Source organism: Rattus rattus, chromosome 7 (genome assembly GCF_011064425.1).
Source record: "Rattus rattus isolate New Zealand chromosome 7, Rrattus_CSIRO_v1, whole genome shotgun sequence".
In the NCBI taxonomy this organism is placed as follows: Eukaryota; Metazoa; Chordata; class Mammalia; order Rodentia; family Muridae; genus Rattus; species Rattus rattus.
Window position 1 is genome coordinate 112503525 of NC_046160.1, and position 22087 is coordinate 112525611.

Sequence of the window (22087 nt, forward strand, 5' to 3'; positions counted from 1 at the left end):
CCTGCGAGGGACAGCAATAGCTGCCCTTCTTGTATAATCACTGTCTTCTTTCGCATGCCAAGTACCAGCTCCATGGAAGCCAAACGCTACCCAGGTGCCCTTCACAGGGACTCCACAAGGATCCCTCGAGTCGCAGGAGACCTGGCCAGTCAGGTTAACTCAGTTTGGTATCTGTTTGTGGCTGGCTGTCCCACTTCCAGCACTACATCAACAGGTGGCCTGGTACACAGAAATTCCTTACCAGTTACCGGGCCTTTAGCAGCCTCAGTGTGATTTCTCACTCCATAGGCTCCTCAAGCAAACTCTTTCAAAGGCACAGAGAGAGCAAGGTGCCCTCTGGATTCAAACCATGAAGATTCGGGCTGGAATCTCACCTGTCACCTCACTGTATACCCAGCGACCTTGATGGACTTGATATGTAAGCACTGGATATCTAAGTAACCGTTTAACCGCAGGAGACAGAACTGGATCTGAAGTGGTCGTCTGGAAATCATCTTTTCCCTATAAAAGCTCTGGTTCCTCTGCATCTTTATGCCATATTAACACTCAAGAGAAGTCACTAGGCCACAGCAAGCTCGCCATACCTCTGGCCTGAGTGTATTCTACTTGTAGCCCCCAGAGCTCTATTATAATCCTTCAAGTTATTAAATAATCGTGGTGTTTCCCTTGGGATCACTTCTGGCAACAAGACACTGGCCTGAATGAACCAGTGACACAACCCAGTGAGTAACACTTACATTATTAACTTGCTAGAAGCAAACAGGTATGATATGCTTGTAGGGGAGAAACCAGAGAAACTACTGTGGGGTGTGTGTGTGTGTGTGTGTGTCTGTCTGTCTGTCTGTGTGTGTGTGTGTGTCTGTCTGTCTGTCTGTGTATGTGTCTGTGTATGTGTGTGTGTGTGTATGTATCTGTGTGTGTGTATGTATCTGTGTGTGTGTCTGTGCGTGTGTGTGTATGTGTGTCTGTGTTTTAGGAACTGGATATCAAAAATATTCAAATAATTAGTTCCCGCTCCCCACCAACCCCATACAGGAGCAACTCTCTACCCCAACTCTAGTTTCTGATTCAGGAGTGGCTACAACCACAAGGAGAGAGCCAAGCACATGGCTGTCCTTCTGGACATTCCTGCAATGTAGGCTAAGCTGCTCTGGAAAATCCCATCTCTTCCTCCTACAGCTACATGACCTCAAGTGCCATTTCAAATAAAGTATGCTTCCACTGATGTTTGTGAACACAGACAAAAGCAGCTACAACCTTGCTTTCCCCCAACCCCCCAAAAATACCCTTGCGAACCAACTGTAGTTGCTATGTAGGGTTATTTGTTTCTAAGGCAACAGCTTATGTCTAAGTACTAATGGCCTGTCCTTTTGCCAGGCAACAAACAGCCTTGTGATGCAAGTGCACCTGTCTCGGCTACGCGTTACTATGGAGACACTCCAGTTACTATGGCTACCATCACGCTAATCGCCTAGCAAAGGCAGACATACAGCAGTCTTCTCATAGAGCCCAGCTGCTTCCCCCGTCTCTCGCCGGAGACTGATTGTCTAGGGCCTGTGATGGAACGCACAAGAACTTCATTAATGCCACGTTGGAAGGCTCACTGTGTGCCCTCCTGCAGAACAAACATCAGAACAGAGAAACCTGCAAGTGGACTGTAAAATTCCCCAGCCTTCTGACACCAGGCCATTCCCAATTAGCATAAATGTCTGCTCCGCTGGCAGCTTCTCGCAACTGGGTAGTTAACAAAAGAAAGGCCGCTACAGGGCTTCTGGAATTGCTAGGGGACTGGAGAGATGGCTTGGCATGAAGAGCACTGGCTGCTCCTCCAGAGGACCCAGGTTCAATTCCGAGCACTGACACAGTGGCTCAAACCATCTGTAATTTCAGTTCCACAGGATGCAATGCCCTCTTCTGGCCTCTACAAACACCAAGCATGCAAATGCTGCACAGACATAAATACAGGCAAGACAGGCGTACATATAAACAAACAAAGTAATTTTCAAAAGACTTCTTGGTGGGCCTCGTGACAAGTGCTAAGACTCTATCCTCAGTCTGAAATCCGATTCTTTGTTCTATGGGGCCCTTTCTTCTTCTAATCTGCCACTAACGTGCTTTTTCAAACCGTGACAATCTACCTAACACTCCTCCCGTCATATATTTGTAAAAATGCACTCGTGACCTCAATCTCATGACAGACAGACACGTGAGGAGGGAAAGTGGCCACCGTTCTCAAGGCAAACACTTAGTAACTACAACAAACCCATCACTCAGGAGCCCGTCGACATGGAAACCGGATGACAACAACCGAGCCTGCCTTCTTTCAACAGCTCTACAGCGAGGCTAGGGGAAGGTGATTCACCTGCTTGCCTCACCGCTCTCACCCGAACAAAGCGTGACACACAGAGGAATGATGGCTGTCCACTTTCCTCTGTACATGGTTCTACCCAGGAAGATGCTCTGCGGCCACGCTCGCTCGCTCGCTCAGAACGGCAGAAGCGGTAAGCTTCCCAGGGAATGCATCACCAATGGATGTGCCTCCTCATCGTACTTACTTCTTCTCGTTTGTCTGTAGCTATTTTTAAAACATTCATACGGCCTACTTAATTAGCTCTAGACACTGTCTCTGCTAAAATAACAAAACTCCAGGAGACTTTAAAAAAAAAAAACATCCGATACTGGGAGTTGCTTACCTTTGATAAGCCTGAGGAGTAGGAGGTGGGTGGTACGGTGTCTTTTTCAAAGCCTGAATTAGATTTTGTCTATACTCTGGGTCTATGCACCACAATGACCCTTTCCCAATACTCTGCAAAGAGAAATTAAGAGGAAAACGTATTAATACAGTACAAAGTATTTTACAGTGGGCAAACATATGGCTATATCACAGTGTTTCTCAAACGTTTCCTGTTCATTTGCTAGTGATTTCTCAGACTGAGATGCTGTCCTCTGGCCACAGGACGCCACTAAATGCCTGTTACTCTTCTTTGCCCTGAGTAGGGCAGGTCAGACGAACGGGTTGTTACCAGATTACATTGATGCAGTAATATGATTTTCATATCTGAACCACCCCAAAAACAGAATCCCTTATTTTTCAGTATGAATTTGGAAGAATATTCAGTCTCTTCCAAAAAATCTTTAACTTGGCTGACGTTCATGGGCGCTGAGGCAACCTCAAAGCTCTATCTCTACTCTAAACACCCCAGCTGTTTTAAACCACGTTATCCTGGCACGATCTTACACAAATGGCAACGTAATCCATTCATTGTTTTTGGTGCCCCAGCCCGAAACTTGCTCACAAAAGAACATTTATGCTTGGAATGGAATTCATAATTACTTTCCTCTCAGAAACAAAAGACCTGGTAACCAGGGCAAACCCAAGCCAGAATGCAATGTACTTTTTTAGGTTTATGGAGGGGTGGTCCCTCAGCTTACAGCTCTGGTCTCTAGGAATCTTTAGAAGAGGTCACACTTTAAAGGTGTAAATTGGCTAAAACTGTTCCCTGGGGGAAGTAAGGCAGCTTCCCCCCCAGCCCCCCAAGGCCACTTTTGGGCTGGCTGGAGGCAACTGGTCTGAGATCAGCTTTAACAGTGGGTGGGAGTGGGGAACAGCGGGTCAGTGTACCCAAGCCATTTGATAAGGTCATCTGTAAATATTTACAGATTTGGAAAGAAAAGAAGCTAAATGACCTAGTCCCACTCCACCCATGCTACCCCGGTAGTTTCCCTCACTCTCCCCTACAAAGTCTGGTGGTGTCTTCCAACATTTAGAAAAGCAAACAGGAAAACCTTTAAACTAACACAGGGAGGAAAAGTACAAGGAGATCGCATGGAAGGACCACTAAAGCTAAGCCATTCCAAAAATCTCTGGAGAATTTTTCTGTTCTGTATTCTAGTTATCACGTCACCAAATAGTTTTCTTACAAGCCTTGTGCACTCATAGCACACGTTAAAATAATTCTCAATCCCTGGTAACAGCAGGACACCTACAGTGAACAGTTTTCGGTGTACTGGGGACAGGGTAGTCCTACAAAGCCATGGTCAAAGGCCATACCCAAAACCATGCCAGTCACCCAGTCCCTGGTCCCAGAGCATCTATGCGAAGATGTGTAAAGTTTCATCATCTGGGCAATCAAAGACCTCAGAGTCATCAACATTCACAGCCTTTCCTTTCGTGTCCATGTTTTCAGTCTGGCATAGTTTGCAGGGTTTGACCAGACTTTCCAAGGCAGGCAGGCTCTGGATCCTCTATCTCTTCTTACAGAATAGGATGCATGGCGTACTTTAAAGAAAGCCAAAAGGTAAGGAGCCGGCAGGTGAGGGCAGAGCTGGGAAGACAGTGAGTTAACACACTGAAGTAAAAGAAGCCACCAAAGCACCCAGTAGGCTGCGTGGGAATACTGGCCTGACCTTCTTCATCAAAGGATCCCAGTTAAGCCCTGAGCCAGGGGACCAGTGCACAGCATGTCCTAAGCTACATGAAGGGCTATAGCCAATATGAAATAGAAACACTTCTGCCAGGAGGTGGCCCCTGCAGCAGGAGCCTAGGGGTCCCTGTTTTCATCTGGTTTAATCTTTCATCTGGAAATACCCCCAACAAGGCAATCAGGCCTTCTTGGGTAAGCAACTATAAGCCAAGAATGTGTTCCTCCCAATCCCAACTCAGGTACCCTGTTTGTGATGCTGTAATGTTATTTACAGATTAGAGAGAATAAAGCCGAGATCTGGGCAGAACAGTTCCCCAGCAAGTGATCCAGCTGCTGAGTGGAGGGCTGGAGACCAAGAATGGGAAGCCTGGAGCCTCATGACCATTCTTATGTAGCTGCAGACGGTCACAGTGCCTAAGAAAGTCATGGTCCCTCCCTGGTGAAAGACAGGCAACCGGCCCAAGGGATGGTGGGATATGAAACCCTAATGAAGTGGCCATGCCTGTGGTACCTAAAAGTACATGAAAGTTATCCAGGAGATCTTAACGAAGAGGACATACCTGACGAGACATACTCTGTAACCTTACATCTGGAGGGGTTTTTCATCCAGCTGTGGCATGGGAGAGGATCTTGTACACGGAAGGGTTTAAAATGGCCACTGCTCACATGTGTTGTAGTCTTGGCTGAACATGTTGGTAAGTTTTTTTGGTATTTTAGGTTAACCTGCCCCCTTCACCGGTGACTCTCTCTGCCTCCTGTGTACCCTACACACCGGCTCTGACCGCTGAAATTTCTTTACTCAGGAAGCCAATTCCCCAGACAACCATCCGGCTTCTAGAATCTTCCTGTTGCCTAGATCATCCAACCTACGTTTCTGAACTTAGTCAGCACATGTAGCTCCCTGTTAATGAGTACCGGCTGATTAACAATACAAAGAAATGGATCCTGCCCTGACCCTGCAGAGGTCTGGGATTGCTGGCTCTTTTTGTCTGGGGGGAATTTTGATTGTGTTTCTCACCAGACAGGTGCTGACTGAAACACTGCGTTTTAGTGTGTCTTACACTGGGACGGCAGGCATTCCAAACAAGGAAAGCAAAATGCAATGCTTCTTGGGTGTGCACCCCTGGGAACCCTGTCAGAGCCTCTGACAGTTTTTGGGGGAAGCTCTAGGCAGAGAGATCCGGGTTTGGGGCAGTGAAGAAGCTGGAAATGCCCACTGTCACGCCTTCTCTTTGGTTTCATGCAGCCATTCATCCGGTTTAGCTAAAAACTTGTGAAATGGAAACACACAGGGACCAGAGGGCTCACGTTTCGGGGGCCGGGAAAACTTTACTGCATGCCTCTTGCGGAAGGGATGTAATTTGATTATAGTTGTGTAATAACGCTGAGGGTCAGAGCGTTTATGGAAATCTCTGCATCTCCTCTGAAAATGAGAATGCAAACCTTTTTAATAGAGATAACTGTGACGGTCACACACCATTCAATGTTAAGGAGTTCAAAACACCCTTCACTTAAGGGTGCATTTTCACTATACATTCACATGTATGTATATGAATTATGTGATCACATATGCACTTACACATACATACAGCACCCCCCCCCAGAGAAAACCAATATACAAACAGGAGTGAGAAAATTAGTGCAAAGACAGTAAAAGTTAAATCAAGTTTTTCTATCTTTTTAATTAAAAGCTACCTGAGGAGCCACCAACAACTCCATCGATAATAAAAAACAAAAATCAACATACAAGAGGGAAAAAAAAGAAAAAAGTTTTAAGGGGAAAAAAATTAAATGAAATTTACCAGGAAAAGGTCCACTCCCCCCAGACTTATGAAGAGGTCTGGGTGAGTGAGGGACCTTCTCTGCCGTTTCATTATCACCGTGGCCCAGAGCCTGGGAAAATGCACTGAGCAGTTAAACGTAGCAAAGTCAAATTCCTATGCTAGATAGAGAATTCCTACGGCAAAATGATTGTGTGTGTGTGTGTGTGTGTGTGTGTGTGTGTGTGTGTGTGTGTGTATGGGTGTTTATGTGTATGTGTATGAGTGTGTGTATGTTTGAGTGTGTATGTGTATGTATGAATGTGTATATGTGTATGAGTGTGTGTATGTATGAATGTGTGTGTATGTGTATGAGTGTGTGTATGTATATGTATGAGTGTATGTGTATGAGTATGTGTGTATATGTATGTATGAGTGTGTGTGTATGTGTTTGAGTGTGTATGTGTGTGTTTGCACGCGCATGTCTGTGCATGTACAAAGCTGTTTGCACTATGTGGAAAGGGCAGGAAGGGACAAGGATGCCAGCCAGCTGTCCTGCCCTATCAGTCTGCCTTACTCTACAACAGTGTCATGGCTGGCATCGGTCAGCAGCTCCAGAGATCCTCCAAAGATCCACTCTCCCAGAGCCAGGCTTAGTGGTGGGCACAGGCACCAGCCTGTCTCTCTACGTGTGTCCTGGGGACTTGACCTCAGGTCCTACGCTCCTACCTGCTGGGCCATCTCCCTAGCATTAGAGCACTAGATTGTCAACTTAATTTTTTTCAAACTATATGACACTATGCCCTAACAGGTCATGAAACCAACATAATAGGTCAGAACTAGGATTGTTTTAAAGGACTGGATAAAATCAAACAGAAAAGAGCAGAAAATACAAGTAGTAATGAGATGTTTGTGTGTGTACATACGTGCGAGCAATGTGTATTTATGTTCTGGTTAAAAGGTAGGATATGTCTAGCTGGGGGTCGGTCAACAGTGTTCGGCAAACATCGGTCTAAGGCAATATCGGCCGGGGACTTTGGTCCTTCTCATCCCTTTCCACGGTAAAGGTCTCTCCTGACAGTAAAGACAGACATAGTCAATGTGGTGTTCAGGAGCTGTACTTGGGCAATGTGGCCATCAGGAGCCTGGTTTAAAATGAGAGGGAAGCGGGTGTGTACTCTCCGTGACCTTGAACAACTTTTTGATGGTTCTCACATGCCATTCTGGGGACACTTCCAACATTACCCAACCTCGCTAATAACCAATGGATCAGCATTCACTTGTCTGTTCCTTCACGAGTTCCTTCTTCCCTCCCTCCCTCCTTATCTAATTCATTGCCAGTCACCAAGGAGGAGACATTAATGAATAAAAGCCACACAAGAAGGGGGCTGCCTGCCTTCATGAAGCTTAGGTTCCACAGAGGTGTAAAGCTAAGCTTCCCACTAGCTGGGAAGCAAAAGGACAAGGACGCGCTGCTGTGTGAGGGACACACACACTGGCGGTGGCGACACGGCTTGCCCTGGAGTCTGGGTCAGACTCAGTAGGCGGGTCTAAAGACAACAGGCACTGAGTTGTGTAAGGGCAGAGGGGAGAGGAGGGAGAGGAGGAACAGGAGAAAGGGAGAAAGCTTTAGAAGAAGAAAGACAAGAGAAAAATCCAACATGTTGTTGAATTCCTAACCTCTGACCCCACCTATTAAAGGTATTGGTATTTGTAAGAATTTACTGGGGATGCTCAGTCTATGAATTCTTGAAGCTCTGGGTTCAATCCCCAGTACTAAATAAAACCAGGCGTGGAGGTTAGGACCTGTGATCCCAACACCGGGAGGTGAAGGCAGGGCACCAAGAGATCAAGGTCCTCCTCAGATATAGGTTTGAGACCAGCCTAAGCTACAAAGGATCCTGTCTCACAAAGAAAGAAAGGCAGGGTGGGAAGGAAGGGGAAAAATATCTACTGAACACAAACTTTGGCCTCCCATCTTCCCTCTGTTGTACCCTCACTGACCCTGTAGCCAGCTCTGAAGTGGTCCATTGTCTATTGGCTTGGCTACAGCCAGGTTTGTTACACTTTTTCTTAAAGGGCCAGACAGAATCTTTCCATCTCTCAAGTCCATGGTCTCTGTTGTTGACAACACAGCTCCACCCTGGCAACCGCGACAACACAAAAGCAAGCAGAAATGTAACCAGCGAGTGTGGCTGGGCTTCAAGGAGGCTTCATGTGCAAAGCCACTGCACCGCTGGTTCCCTCTGACCTAGAGCCCCACACTTGTGCTCAAGTTCAACTCAAAAGCTCTATGGTTCCAGCAAGAGAAGGGCCCAGGTAAGGGGACTTTCTGATAAGAGATTTGGGCTGATCCTTCTGGACTCAGGGAGAGGGCGCCAACGGAGATCTAAGTCAGATGCTCCCAGACAGGGAGCCTGTAGGGAGCACCTGTAGGGAGGGGAGAGAGGGGAGATGTACAGACACACTAAAAGTCGTGTTCATCAGTAATGAAGCAATGAATCATTAGCGAGGCTGTGCCTCACTGTGCCGTGTACTTGTGTAGTGCAATTTACAACACTTCTTGACCAAACTAAGATACCACAGGGCCTACCATCCTGCATTTTGCGTTTGTATTACATGCAGGGCCATCACTGACTGATTTTTCTGAGCCATAAAGCGCATTACTCAATAGTGTTTCAAAGGGCGGCCCTTAAGCTTGGCTGGCATGGAAACTTGAGTCCTAAAGACTGGAGTCCAAGTTTTACTTCAACTTCTCAGCTGTGTGACCCTGGGCAAGATAGTTAACTGCTCTGAGCTCCAATTTCCTGGTCTATAAATGGAACTGCTGTAACAACATCTGCTTCTTGGGCCTGTGGTGAGGATGAAACAAGACAACACTGGGCTCGGCACTTAGCAACAGCACAACAACTATCTGCTCCTGTTACCAGGAAGGGAAGGTCATGAAGTAAATGGCCATCTTGTTAACGCAGTTCTCCAAACACAGCTACTGCCCAGGGGCAGGTACTGGTTAACTGTGAGATAATATAAAGGGCTTAAAACGCACACATCTCTCTGTGTGTGTGTGTGTGTGTGTGTGTGTGTGTGTGTCTGTCTGTCTGTCTGTCTGTCTGTCTGTCTTTGTATATGTCTGCCTCTGTCTCTCTGTCTCTGTATGTCTGTCTCTGTCTGTGTGTCTGTCTCTGAGCTAGGGAGCTGGCTAAATGGTTGATTATGAGGGCAGGGTTTGGATTCCCTGAATCCACAAATGAGCATGAGGGTTGGTCAATAACTCCAGCCTCAGAAGGCAGAGACAAAGGCTCCCCAGGCAAGCTGGCTAGGAGCAGAAGCCATAGTGGTGAGTGCTGCGACCTTGCCTCAACTAATAGAGTGTAAAAGCAACCATGAATGAGTCCAGACATCAGTGTCAGCACCACCCATGCACATATACCCCATACACATGTGGTCATACATATGCAAACATGCATCTGCACATACATAACATACATCCACATATACAAGAGGAATAAAATGTAATCACACATAGAAGTTTGCTTGAGGTTACTTCTCACCGGTCTAGAGAAGGCGTTTGCTCAAATGCAGACGGTAGAGGAAGGGATGGATGAGAGTGGAGCAAAAGCTTTACAGAACCATCCAGTCACAGCCAGGCACAGCCAGTCACAGCCGGGACAGTCAGGTGAGAGGCTGTTCCCATGTACCTCCGGGGGGTGTGTGTGTGTGTGTGTGTGTGTGTGTGTGTGTGTGTGTGTGTGTGTGTGTGTGTGTGACGTGTGCGAGTTTTGGGCTTCCTATCAGAGGTCTCTGCTCTGAAGAGCAGCCCCACAGCCCCTCCTGGACAGGGTGGGGAGCAGCCTGGCTCAGAGGATAAAGTAAAGAGCAGAGGTTCGGGAAGGGCTGCACAACTGGGAGTGGGTGGAGGTGGGAGGCTCTGGGCCCCTGTGCTCTACGTCAGGAGATGCTCTCACATAGAAGCTGGAAACCATTAAGTTCACTCACCTGCCATCAGGTAACACTAAGCTTTCTGGAGGGGCCTCAGCTGGAATTTCTATCATGTTGCCACGTATCACACAGACAAACTTTGCCCGGGTTCAGGAGGCTAAAAGTCTGGACTGTCCAGGTTCATTTCACCCCGGTGACTGGCTAACCTCTGGGGCCTACCAGGCTACAACACAGCTCCCTACACACTGGGCCTGGTTCTCCTCTCACTTTGCACTCAGCTCCTCAAGTTCAATCTGCCAGGCAGCTGGGGAAGGGGGCAGTGGTGGCGGTAGTAGCCTCAGAGCCAGTCCCATCATGCTCACTCAGCCTAAGCTAAGGGTGTTTCTTGGGCTGTGTGGGAAGCAGGCCACTTAACGTCATTTGTGGGGAACAACAGGGCAAGAGATGCTGGGCGAGGTGCAGAGAATCCATTTTCCTAGTGCAGGGCCTCTAGAAGAAGGCAGGCCATAAACTTCAAAGAAATACCTCTAATGGCCAAAGGAGGCCACAGGGCCATCAAGGTGAGAAAAGATGAGGCCTGAGGGAAGAGAGCCTTAAAGCTGCACAGCGCATGTGCATGCACTCAGCTCACGCCCCCAGTGCACCGCTGGCTACCCACAGCCCCTGCCACCAAGGTACTGACGCTCCTTGCTACATCTCTCTGTGGCACAGAGTGCAGCTCCTGAGGTTGAGAGGTCACCATTTCGTGCCTGCGTGGCCTTAAGAGGGAACCAAGGGTGATGCCAGAGCTTCTCTGGAGAACATTCTAGAAGTGGTCCCCTAACAGCATGGAAGTATGCCTGTGCGTTCCTGCCTGTATTGCTAAGACACTGTGCTACTTGGGTTGGAGGTTGGGGAACACTTCTTGTGTTCTTCACACGTTTCTTCATCTGCATGTCAGAGGTAGTCTTCCTGGTCCATGTGATGCCCGCAAACACAGAGCACCGGGAGCCACACCCAGCCCACAAGAGGCAGGAAGTCCATTTAACTTCTCTGGTGACATTAGAAGTTACACAATCCTGGGGAAGCGGGTGGGGAAAGAACAGAGAAAGGTCATTCTAGCAAGTGGCCATAGTGTCCAGACGTGGGCCTTGAGACATGGGGGAGAGCAAGGTAAACAACACTAAGCACAGAACAGACCCCCAGGAGCACTTCGGGTCTTCCCACAATTTTATTGGCTGCAGTCTAAAGGCACTGGGGGAAACCATTGGGGAAAGTAGAAGAAAACCAATGACAGCAGAGTCTCCTCCAGAGAAAGCCATGCCCCTCCTCTAACAAATAGACAGCCTAGAGGCAGAAACTTAAAAAGAAAACACTGCAGCTGGACGTGGTGCAGCACATCTTTAGTCACAGAAGCAGGTGGAGCTCTGGGAGTTCAAGACCAGCCTGGTCTACATAGGGAGTTCCAGGACAGCCACAGAAACATAGACTGTGACTCAAAAGGAGGGAGGGAGAGGGAGAGGGAGAGGGAGAGGGAGAGGGAGAGAGACACAGAGAGAGGGACAAAGAGAGGGACAAAGAGAGGGACAGAGACACAGAGAGGGAGGGAAAAGGAGAAAGAAAGGAAGGGGGAGGGGAGAGGGAGAGAGAGAGGGAGAGGGAGGGGAGAGGAGAGGGAGAGGAGAGAGAGAGAGAGAGAGAGAGAGAGAGAGAGAGAGAGAGAGAGAGAGAGAGAGATTCTTAAACATCAATAGTTTGGAGAAGTTTGTTTTTACCCCAAAGTAACCACTTCTCACTCAACACCCTGTCCAGAGAGCCAGGAACTGCTGTAGGGAGCAGGAAGGCTAAGCCCCTTAGCAAGGGAAGTTGGATTTGTGGTCCCAGTTGGCCCCAGTGCAGGATGTTCCAAACCCATAGACAATGTGTCCTCTAAGTATCAGAAAGAGAAAAGCTTACACTCCTGCCAATACACACACTATTGTGCGGCTTTAGATGGAAATCACCTCTAATGTGTCACCTACCTATGCCATATGCAAATCCGTGAGCTCTGTGGTGGCTCCAAGGTCTCCCAGCGCTTTAAGAGGTGCACTCAAGTCACTAAATGATGCCTGTTCACTGCAGGTGCCCAACTATGAAGGAGAAGTGGGGTAGCAATTCTTTTACACACCCAGCATGAAGACTGCAAACTCTGCATTTAGAGTGAAGGGGTGTGTGTGTGTGTGTGTGTGTGTGTGTGTGTGTGTGTGTCTGTGTCTGTGTCTGTGTGTGTGTTAATCTATGCAGAAAGGATCAATAATTTCCTTGCATTAATACCCTTAAGTAAAACCAAAGTAATTTAAAAAGGTGATTAAGATCAAATTAATTTTCAGGAGAAATGCACAGAAAGGGAGAAGACCCATCTCATCCTGCCATTTCTCTGCCAACCTCCAAGGTCAGTGTCAGCAGCATCAGGCCTGTGAGCCCATATCTGCATCTGAACACACAGACACACCAGTTACAGTCAGTAAAACAAGAATAACAATAAAGACTGGCAAGATGGTTCCAAGTGAACTATCACACCTGATAAACTGAGTTCAATTCCTGGGTCTCACAGGATAGGAGAACTGACGTTATCTTGTTGTCTGTCCTCTGACTGTTACACACCTGCACGGGCGCACGCAGGCACACACATACACACACACACAGAGGTATGCACATATACATATACCCACCCACAATAAATATGCAAATGCAATAAAAATTTAACTACTGTGGGATGCACATGCATCTCTTTTCGTAGTAAGACTTGTTAGTACTAAATTTAACAGACCTTTTATGTTTAACTTAAGAAAAAGCTAGTCTTGCTAGGTAGTCCAGGCTGGTCTCAAACTTGCAAGCAAATTACAAAGAAGACAAGCAGAGGAATAAAGACCTGTGTCTGAGGCGGTTAGGAGTCTCGGTAAGTTAAGTGCTTCATTCCCAAGCTCATTAGCCCGAGTGGGAAGCCCAGAAGATACACTGAGGAGAGAACGAACCCTCAGAGTCGTTGTCATGTATGTTCTGTCTGTCTGTCTGTCTCTGTCTCTCTCTCACACACACACACTAATAATAAACTGACAATAAAATCTAAGCCTGTACATGACTGCCCTTGCCCTGCCGTTTTATCGTGTAAACGGTGAACGGACTGAAAGCTAAGAGATGTCAAGAGTAAAAGGCAGCACTCAGAGCATTTGCTCAGAAAACTCCGGTTAATTTTGGAAGATAAAGACCCAGGAAGGACGTTATAAAGAAGTTGTATGAAGTGGAGCAGGAGGAGCGGGGCTCTGGCTGACTTTCCACTCCTTCCCGTACCTCTCTCTGCCAGCTTTCGGTGACTCAGAACCGGCAATAATATTTTATGAGGGCAATTACAGCCGGCTGGAGTCTGACATACACAGACACCCCTGGATAACACAGACACCCCTGGATGGATTACAACCAGCCCAGGGCCACTCTATCTTTCGGTTACCCATAGTTACTCATTTATTTTTAAATGTCCCAGTGTGATCTTATCTAATTGGCACCTACAACTTGATCACCTTTTTTCCAAAACCCGACGTTGCTGGAAGCAGCAGGCCACACTCTGAGTGGAGATGAAGGTGGGCAAGGCATTAGGGCCTTTTGCTAAAAATAAATTCAAAATCACAGGACTTGAGTTCTGAGTTAAACAAAGTCACCGGGCTCTATGCTAGTTTGCAGGGAGTGGTCAGGGCCCACTGGTAACCACGGACACACCCTTCCTGGCCAAGACCAAGACCTTCCTGGGAATTCATGAGCTCTCGGCCTCAGCGTGTACTAATCCCACTTTAAGGAGAAACTGCCATCCCAGAGACTCTAAATCCCAGCCTAGGTAGTCTAATTGTGAAGGACAGACAGCCTTCAACAGTGTTTGTACACGGACCTCACCCATGTGGCACCACACTACTGAGACAGACCGGAAACCACCTAGACCCATGTAGAGAACAGCCGAAGGGTCAAAATCGGGAAAGTGTTGCAGGGTCTTTAGAGTCTACTAAGTCTTGGTTAAAATGGACAGAGCCAAGAAAAGGAGTGAGCGGCCAAAGTAGGCACCGGGGAGGCAAACTGCCGGCCCCAAGCTTCGAGGGGGAACAGGAGCCTTGTCTACGGCTGGCACATGAACAGGAGAGAAAGGAAGATGGAGGCAGGGAATGCGGGAATCCCACAGTCCCACAATCGATGGGAAGGGTGTTCACCTGGCCCTAGGGCAGCTCACTATGGGGTGTCAAGAGTGGAGGCCGGAGCCTCTAAATGCAGTGACTTAAGGAAGAAGGCACATACCAGTCAGCTGCCTCCAAATCCTCCCCTCACTGGGGCATGCGCCATCTCCCAGAGGCCTCTTTTGGGGAATTTCAAAGGCAAACCGTTGCACGCCACCCTACCCCTCTACTGTGTTGGTCACTTTTCCAGTGTGTGTGATAAAATACACTGAAAGGAGCAAGTGAGAGGAGAGAAGGTGTGCTCGGCTCGCACACCCATGACAGCAGCAGACGCCCGGGCACGGGAGCTTAAAGCACTGGCCACACCATGTCCACCGCCAAGACAGCAGACAGTGGTATCTGTGTTCATTGCTTTTCTTCCCATGCAGATCAGGACCCAAGGCCTGGGAACGGTGGCTTTCTTTAGCCTTGCTCTTTTGGGGTGGGTTTTCCCACTTCATTAACCTAATCAAGATAATAATAATAATCCCTCACAAGCTCGCCCAGAGGCTAACCTCATCTAAATAATCCTCCACAGGTATGGGAGGAGACGTGCCTTCTTAGGGGATTCTAGATCCAAGGAAGTTGATAATATTAATAACTGTCACAGCCCCCTCCTTCTCCCAAATGCTGTTTCTGTGAGTCTTGCTAGTGAGGGCCACCAACATCAGTATTTGCTGGGTTTTGGTGCCAGGCACGTGGAGATTCACCTAGACTACAAGCACACAATCTGTCAGACCCTAACATGGCCAGACGGGCACCTTGGACAGCACAGCTGTTCGCCAACCTCTCTGAGCTCACCTGAGAATTCACAGCAACCTGAGGACAGAGAACGTAAGTCCTGCAGGCTCGTCCCTTTGACTGACAGCTGGCAATCACTCAGGGTGCCCCAACGGCCAATGGAAGGCTGTTGGTGAGAAAGGTTTCAGATTGTTTGTGGTAATTTTATGCAAAGAATAGTGAATGCACTCTGTATACGGCCGAGTCACCTGGAGTAAGGTTCAGCCCTGCTTACGACCCAGGTGCACACTCTTTCAAAGAGGTTGGCAAAAGAGCTTCAAAGAGACAGCAGTAATGACACCACTCACATTCACAGACCGAGTGCCCAGTGTGCTCGCCACTACCTGACACTTGTTATTTCATTTAACTCTCCCAGTCTGGCAGGTGGGGAGTGTCCGGATAAGGAAATTAAGTCTCAGATTAGTTAACAGACTTGCCTGGGGTCAGTGAAAGCCATATCAAACATGTAGCTCACCCTCACCCCCAAAACACATCATGACACATATCACGATCAGGCAGCAGCCTCAAATCACAGTTAATATTAATATGGCCCACTATAATGAGCAATGGACATCTCAGAATAGGAGTGCCACACAAGCTTGTCCTGATATGTGGTGTACACACACACACGCACAGAGAGAGAGAGAGAGAGAGAGAGAGAGAGAGAGAGAGAGAGAGAGAGAGAGAGAGAGAGATGGAGAAAATGAGAATTTCTTAAAAACACAAAGCCAATGGGACTGCAGTACTCACTGTGGCGTGTGACCATCTACGAAAACATCACCTCTCCACTCATATGGCAAATTCTGAAGGGTGATCACATATCTCAGATAACTCTAAAAGACCCCATAACACAATCTGAGAAGGTCTCTTAAAAGTATTTATAGACATAAAAAACAAACCGTGGAAGGAGGGGACCTAGTGCAGGTCATGGAGAACGAGAGGCAGGGGCTGCGTTCAGAGCTGCATGCACCCCCAGGTGAGCTATGACAGACCCAGCTCTGCCACAAGGGTTTCCAGCTATGACTACGAGGCTCCCAAGGCTCGCACATCTGCATAAGGGGCTACACCAAGGTAAACTACATCTCTGAAAGTGGGGACAACTTGCACACATCTGCAAGTTTTCTGTATCCTCTTGGCAAGAAAGTGTCTTTTAAAATGTGTGCTATTTAAAAAAAAAAAAAAAAAACAGTGTGTAGAGAAATGAAGGGGAGAAAAAAGAAAGCCAGAACCTTTGGTTCTTTCAGAATTATCTAGAATAACCAAGGATGGTGGCACACACCTATAAAACCAGCACTAACTAGGGAGGCAAAAGCTAGACCAAGAGTTCAGTCATTCTTGGCTACTTATCAAATTTGAGGCTAGCCTGGGCTACATGAGACCCTGCTTCAGTAACAAAACAAAAAGCAAAAACAAACAAACAAAAAGAAAACAGGGGGAAAACCCTACAAAACCACATGGAGACTTGTGTCAACTGGATCTAACTGGCAAAATGAACACCTGGGGCTCTGGAGGGGGCTCAGTCCAGTGTTGGCTGCAAAAGCATGAATCTGAGTCTCCTCAGCTCCACATACAAAACACTCCCGGCTGGGGAGGCGGGGACGGCTGAGCAGAATCCTAGATCTCCAGACTCAGAGAGCAGATCCAAGGAAGCTCTGATGCTTATCTCTGGCCTCCACACACAGCAACCTGAGCTAGGGACTCGGTTTAACAAAGAGCTTGCAAATGCAAATCCCAGCACACACCTTTAAAAGCTATGGTGACAGCCATATGCCAAGGGCCTGTAACCCAGCAGACTGGAGAGTCACTGGGTTTGCTGGCCACTGTCCAGTTTCAGGTTTAGTGAAGACCCTGTTTCAAGGAGTAAGGTAGGGAGGAGGAGAGAGACAGAACAGAGCATTGAGCGCCTCTAACCTCAGAGTGAGACATTCCTCCACACAGGCAGTCTCAGCTCCCTGGAATGGCTCCATGGCCTGGGGTGGGGGCAGGGGAGCCCACTTACAATAGTGAGGACAGGAATGACACTTTGGGAAAGAGCCTTTCACTTTTGTACCCTCTTCTAAGCATGGGAACGTGGTTATCAACTGCTTAAAAATAAAGACTCTCAACACTTGAAAGGTCTGAGGTTCTGACTGAGACTTTATTTGGGGGAGGGGTTGTCATGTAGCTGAGACTGACTTCACACTCGCTCTGTGGATGACGATGACTGTGACCTCCTAATCCTCTTGTCTCCTGCCTCCAGAATCATAGGTGTGCACTATCAAGTCTGGTTTATGGAGTGTTAGGAATTAAACCCAGGGCTTCATGTATACTAGGCAGGCACTCTACCAAGGGAGCTAGAGGGAGGAAAAACAATCTTTAGACATTAACAAGCCTCGTCCATGACCCACTTGACCACTGCAAGCCTCACTGATCCCACTAGCACTGTGACTGAGCCAGGTAGTCAAGGAGTGTGTATACACACACACACACACACACACACACACACACACACACACACACCCCACACACCCCTACCTGCGTGTGCAAGATGCCTATGTACTGAGCTTATTCAAAGTGCCCAGCAGAGCATGCGGCTCCCTTCCCACACCAAGGTTTCATTAAGACAATCTATCCACAGGATCCCTTCCTCACGGTCTTCCTCTCTCGCTCCTCTAAAGGGAAACACCAGAGAACCATGGGGAAAGGTGGAGGCGGGAGGCAGGGCTTTATCCCAGACCTAGTCCTATTGGGCTCAGTGCTGCATCTACTTCTCAAGGTTCTGGTCCCTTCTGACCACCGAGAAGCTCAGCTGCTTTTTTTTAACCCCTGCATCCCCAGAGGGTAAGAACGTGCCCTTGCTCAGCCTGTACCCACTTCCCTCTAGCGTGCACACACAGTCCCAGGCTGCTCTCTCTCTCCCTATGCTTACCCACAGCTGGGAACTAGTCCTTTATCAGATTCTCCTCAGTTACTTCACTTCAGGGAGCCGTCAGTCTCCTGCCAGGACCGTGACTGACAAGCTAAAACCAGAACTGATTACCCTAGAATTTCACTCTTAGCATCTACATACCCCAATAGGTACATAGCAATTCCTATGTGATTTAAGTCATAGACAGGCGGGAAATAGGCCACCCGTACTTCTGCAATAATTCACTGCATGGCGTACCTTGGAAGAGCAGAGCCGTCGGTGAGGTAAGCTGTGGAACATGGAACTCCATTACAGAATTAGAGAAGTATGTTGTTGCTAAAAATACCCGGCAGGGTTCCTTTCTAAGGGTATCACATCCATCGCTACTATGGCTCCGAGCTGCTCAGAATGCACATAAAAACTGCATTTAGAGCCAACTGAACAGCAGCCCAGAAGTCTGTGATCCTACGGCAACCACTGATAGGATCCTCACCTGAGACCCTGTCCAGGGCTACCTGCACTCACGGGGTCTGAATTCGCCTACTGTAAGAACACCACCCGATCATGCTTCATAAGAACACTTCGCTGCCACAACCGGAAGATCTCAGGTGCTCTGTTGTAGCTCAGGGTACGGGCAGGAGGAACTCAGAGCATGACTAAAATCTCTTAAGTGTGGTTCTATGAGCTGTCTAATGGTGGGGAGAGGAGGCACGAGACTCTCTAAGGGGCATAAGAGGGGACCGGGAGGGGAACGGACACAGGACACAGACTACTCAGCATATGCATATTGGTCTCCTCTGCAGTAAAAAGATGGTGCCCATCACCTCACACACACCAAGCTAGCACCCCCAGTGCTGGGACTGTGGAGGCATGTATCACCCCTAGCTTACTTTTCAGACTCTGAAGGAATGTTTCAGTCGGGGCTTGGTCAGGAGCAAGGCTCTGAGGCTTTACCTAAGGCCAAAAGATCAAGTGCAGGCTTATCAGGCTTCATGGGAACCCTGAGTTCCCACAGTGGGAGGTGCTAACTTCCCAGGGGTGAGCCTGTTGGTACAAGCCCTGAAGTTACAGCATTTACACTTAAGTATTTTGCAACCAGTATGAAGTGAGGGAACACGTAGGCAGAATGTCTTTCTTGGGAAAGCAGGACGAGGCCTTAGCCTCTTATGGCCTCCCTGTAGGCACGCAGCATGGGTGGCTGATTAACTACTGTTCCTTACCTCATCCGTAAGACTCAGAACAGTTGTTTCCCTTTTTCCCCAGTTGTCTGTCTGTCTGCCCCCCCCCCCCGTGTGTGTGTGTGTGTGTGTGTGTGTGTGTGTGTGTGTGTGTGTGTGTAGTATGCATGGGCATGTGTGTACAGGTGTGTGAGCCCACGCTTTCATGGGGATAGGAGAAAGATGTCCGGTGTCCTGTTCTATCGCATGCTGACGTTCCCCAGACAGGAGCTATGCTGGTGGCCAGCAAGTCTCAACCATTCTCCTGTCTCCTCCCCTTACAGGTTTGCTTGACCCTGACAAATAAGGGACCCAGGGCTTCATGTATACTAGGCAGGCACTCTACCAGCTGAGCGACATCACCAGAGACGAAAGAGCGATCTTTAGACATTAACAAGTCTCCTCCATGACCCACTTGACCACTGTAAGCCTCACTAATCCCACTAGCACTGTGACTGAGCCAAGTGTCCCAGGTACTCAAGGTATATGGAAGCCACTGCAAGAGGTGTGGCCACATGCACACCCCCTTCTAGCCCCAGGGCTCACCAACTGTAGTTTAACTTTTTCTTTGTGAATTTCACATCATGCACACCAATCCTACTCATCTCCCTCTCCCCTCATACTCACCTTCTACCCCTTGCAACCTCCCCTCCAACAAAGAAAAGAATCTCCTTGTGGAAACCGTAGTGTCCCACAGTCTACCCTTTTGCCCAAATTTCTTTGCTTTCGAATGTTCACTGCAGTGACTCATTGGTCTGGTATGAGGCCTCTGTCTTCTGGTACTCTGTCAATATTGGAACCTTAATGGGACTTCTCTTGGATATCCTGTTGTTCTCCTATGTCATGGAGATCCTGTAGTTTTGGATCTGTGGACTGACCCCTATAGCAGTTCATCAGTGTGGTAGATGTTGGGGTGGGCCAATTCAAAGTCCTGGATCTGGGCCTGAATGGTATCTAAGCTGGTTAGCCCACCCTCGGGGCAGTTTACCTGCAATCCCTGCTACCCCGCCAGCTCTACCCTGCTGCCCAGGCAAGGTGTAGGCCCGCTCTCCCAAGTGCTGCAGTTGATGGGAGGCAGGGCCCCAGGGTTCACTAACTTTAAGATGGGTACTGGAAACTGGGTCTTTGTGATTACACCTCTTATCTACTGAGCCATCTCCCTAGTACCCATTTCACTTTTGCTCAGTAACAGGTGTGCCCCGTGTCTACCACACAGCAGACATTTAAATCACACCACAGCAGAGGGAACTGAAGGGAATCAAAATTTGCTATTTTACCACGTGAATGTTTTGACTTCAACTCGCAAACGCTCGACTATTCAAACTATCGACAAAGTTAAAGACACACAACACAAACTAGAATAAGACGCTATGAGAATAACATACATACTGTAAGCACTGCCCAGGGCAGGACACCATGAAGGAACATATAAGACTACACACTAGCTTATAAAACAAGTCTGGCAATCTCACAAACAGTGCATGGGCCACCTAACGGATCCCTAAGGCCTTCCTCAAGCGAATAAAGCCATAGGTCTTCAAAGAGACATGTTCAAGAATGTTCCAGGAAGCTTTACTAATAATTCCTAGAAACTGGAAATAGCCCGGGATCTGCCAAGAGGTGACCAGGCAAGCATATCACGATTCGTGCGGGAAGCGTGTCCTCAGGAATCACAGAACTAACTAAAGTGTAAGTCCCCACGGCTCCTTCACCATTCCCAGAAACAATATGCTGGGCGGAGGAGAGGGCTCAATGGGGAAGGCACTGGGCACACACAACAGCCTTACTGTTCTCTTAAGTTTACATACAGTTGGTGTTGAAGTCTTTATCAGGCTTTGGGGACAGTTCCCATACCTACGAAGCCTTCTCCAGTCCAGGTCAAAACGTGCCCCCACCAGTATAATTTAACTCTGTAAATTATGTCCCAACAAAGTTGATTAAAAAATAAAAGCAAAATTTTTATTACTATTATTAAATTTTAGGGGCTAGCGTTGGCTGGGTGGTTGAGAGCACATATGCAGTCATGAAACCTGGCATGGGGGCGCACACCCATAATCTCAGAATCAGAAGTGAAGGCCGGCCTGAGCTACATGAAATGTTCTTTGGTTGGTTTTTTTTTTCCCCCTTAAATCAAGGCTTATTAGGAAAATGAATAATTTCGGGTCTTGAAATAGAAAATGTAAGAGAAGCTTAGGCCACAAGGAAGTAGTTACAGACTAGAAGGGACACCTTCAAAGGGCATAAAATGCAGCTTGAAAGGGTCTCAAGGGCTGAATCTGCGATAATTTGAGCATCAAAATAATGGTTGCAATTGATTATAAAACACTGCCTGGAGAAAACCCCATGAGTCCACAGTGAAAATCACAGAGAGGGATTTATTTCCCACCATTAGGAGCAATTATTGTACTAAACTTTTTCTGTAAAAACTGGTCCTTACAGTTCCCTGTTAAGAACTATGGGCGAGTGATAAAATTATCAGTTGCCATCTTTTAACTCCCATCGAAATGATCCAGGCAGAAGCTGTCAGCGGGTGCCCATGAGATCCCAGAGCAGGTCCCCGAGGTGTGCATCCTCCTGGTCAAGGCAAAGCCCACCAGCGTCCAGTGGAAACCTGCCTAGAGCAAGCTCAGCTTCTGTAACGGGGAACGGCCCAGAGTGATCTGATGGGCTGGGTATCACCTGGCATTAACTGCCAACTGCCTAATGAAATGAATGGGACCTTGGGTCATGGAGACCTGACTGACAGAGGACACTGGGCCACGTTCAACAGCTTCATAAGGAAACAGGTACACTTGCATCTGGCCTTGGATGCAGGGGACAGGGACAAGACAGCAACAAAACAAAACAGCAGGAAGTCATTGAAGGC

General features: G+C 48.0%; 1 protein-coding gene across 9 annotated transcripts in view; it reads right to left on the bottom strand.

The window, feature by feature from the left end:
• Foxn3 (forkhead box N3) overlaps positions 1-22087 on the bottom strand; it is a 375175-nt gene that overhangs the window by 155598 nt on the left and 197490 nt on the right. For all 9 annotated transcript variants that reach the window (XM_032908258.1, XM_032908265.1, XM_032908263.1 and 6 more), the window contains one exon: positions 2694-2806. In XM_032908258.1, coding sequence (XP_032764149.1) covers positions 2694-2806 — 113 coding nt within the window. The remainder of the gene's footprint in view (positions 1-2693; positions 2807-22087) is intronic.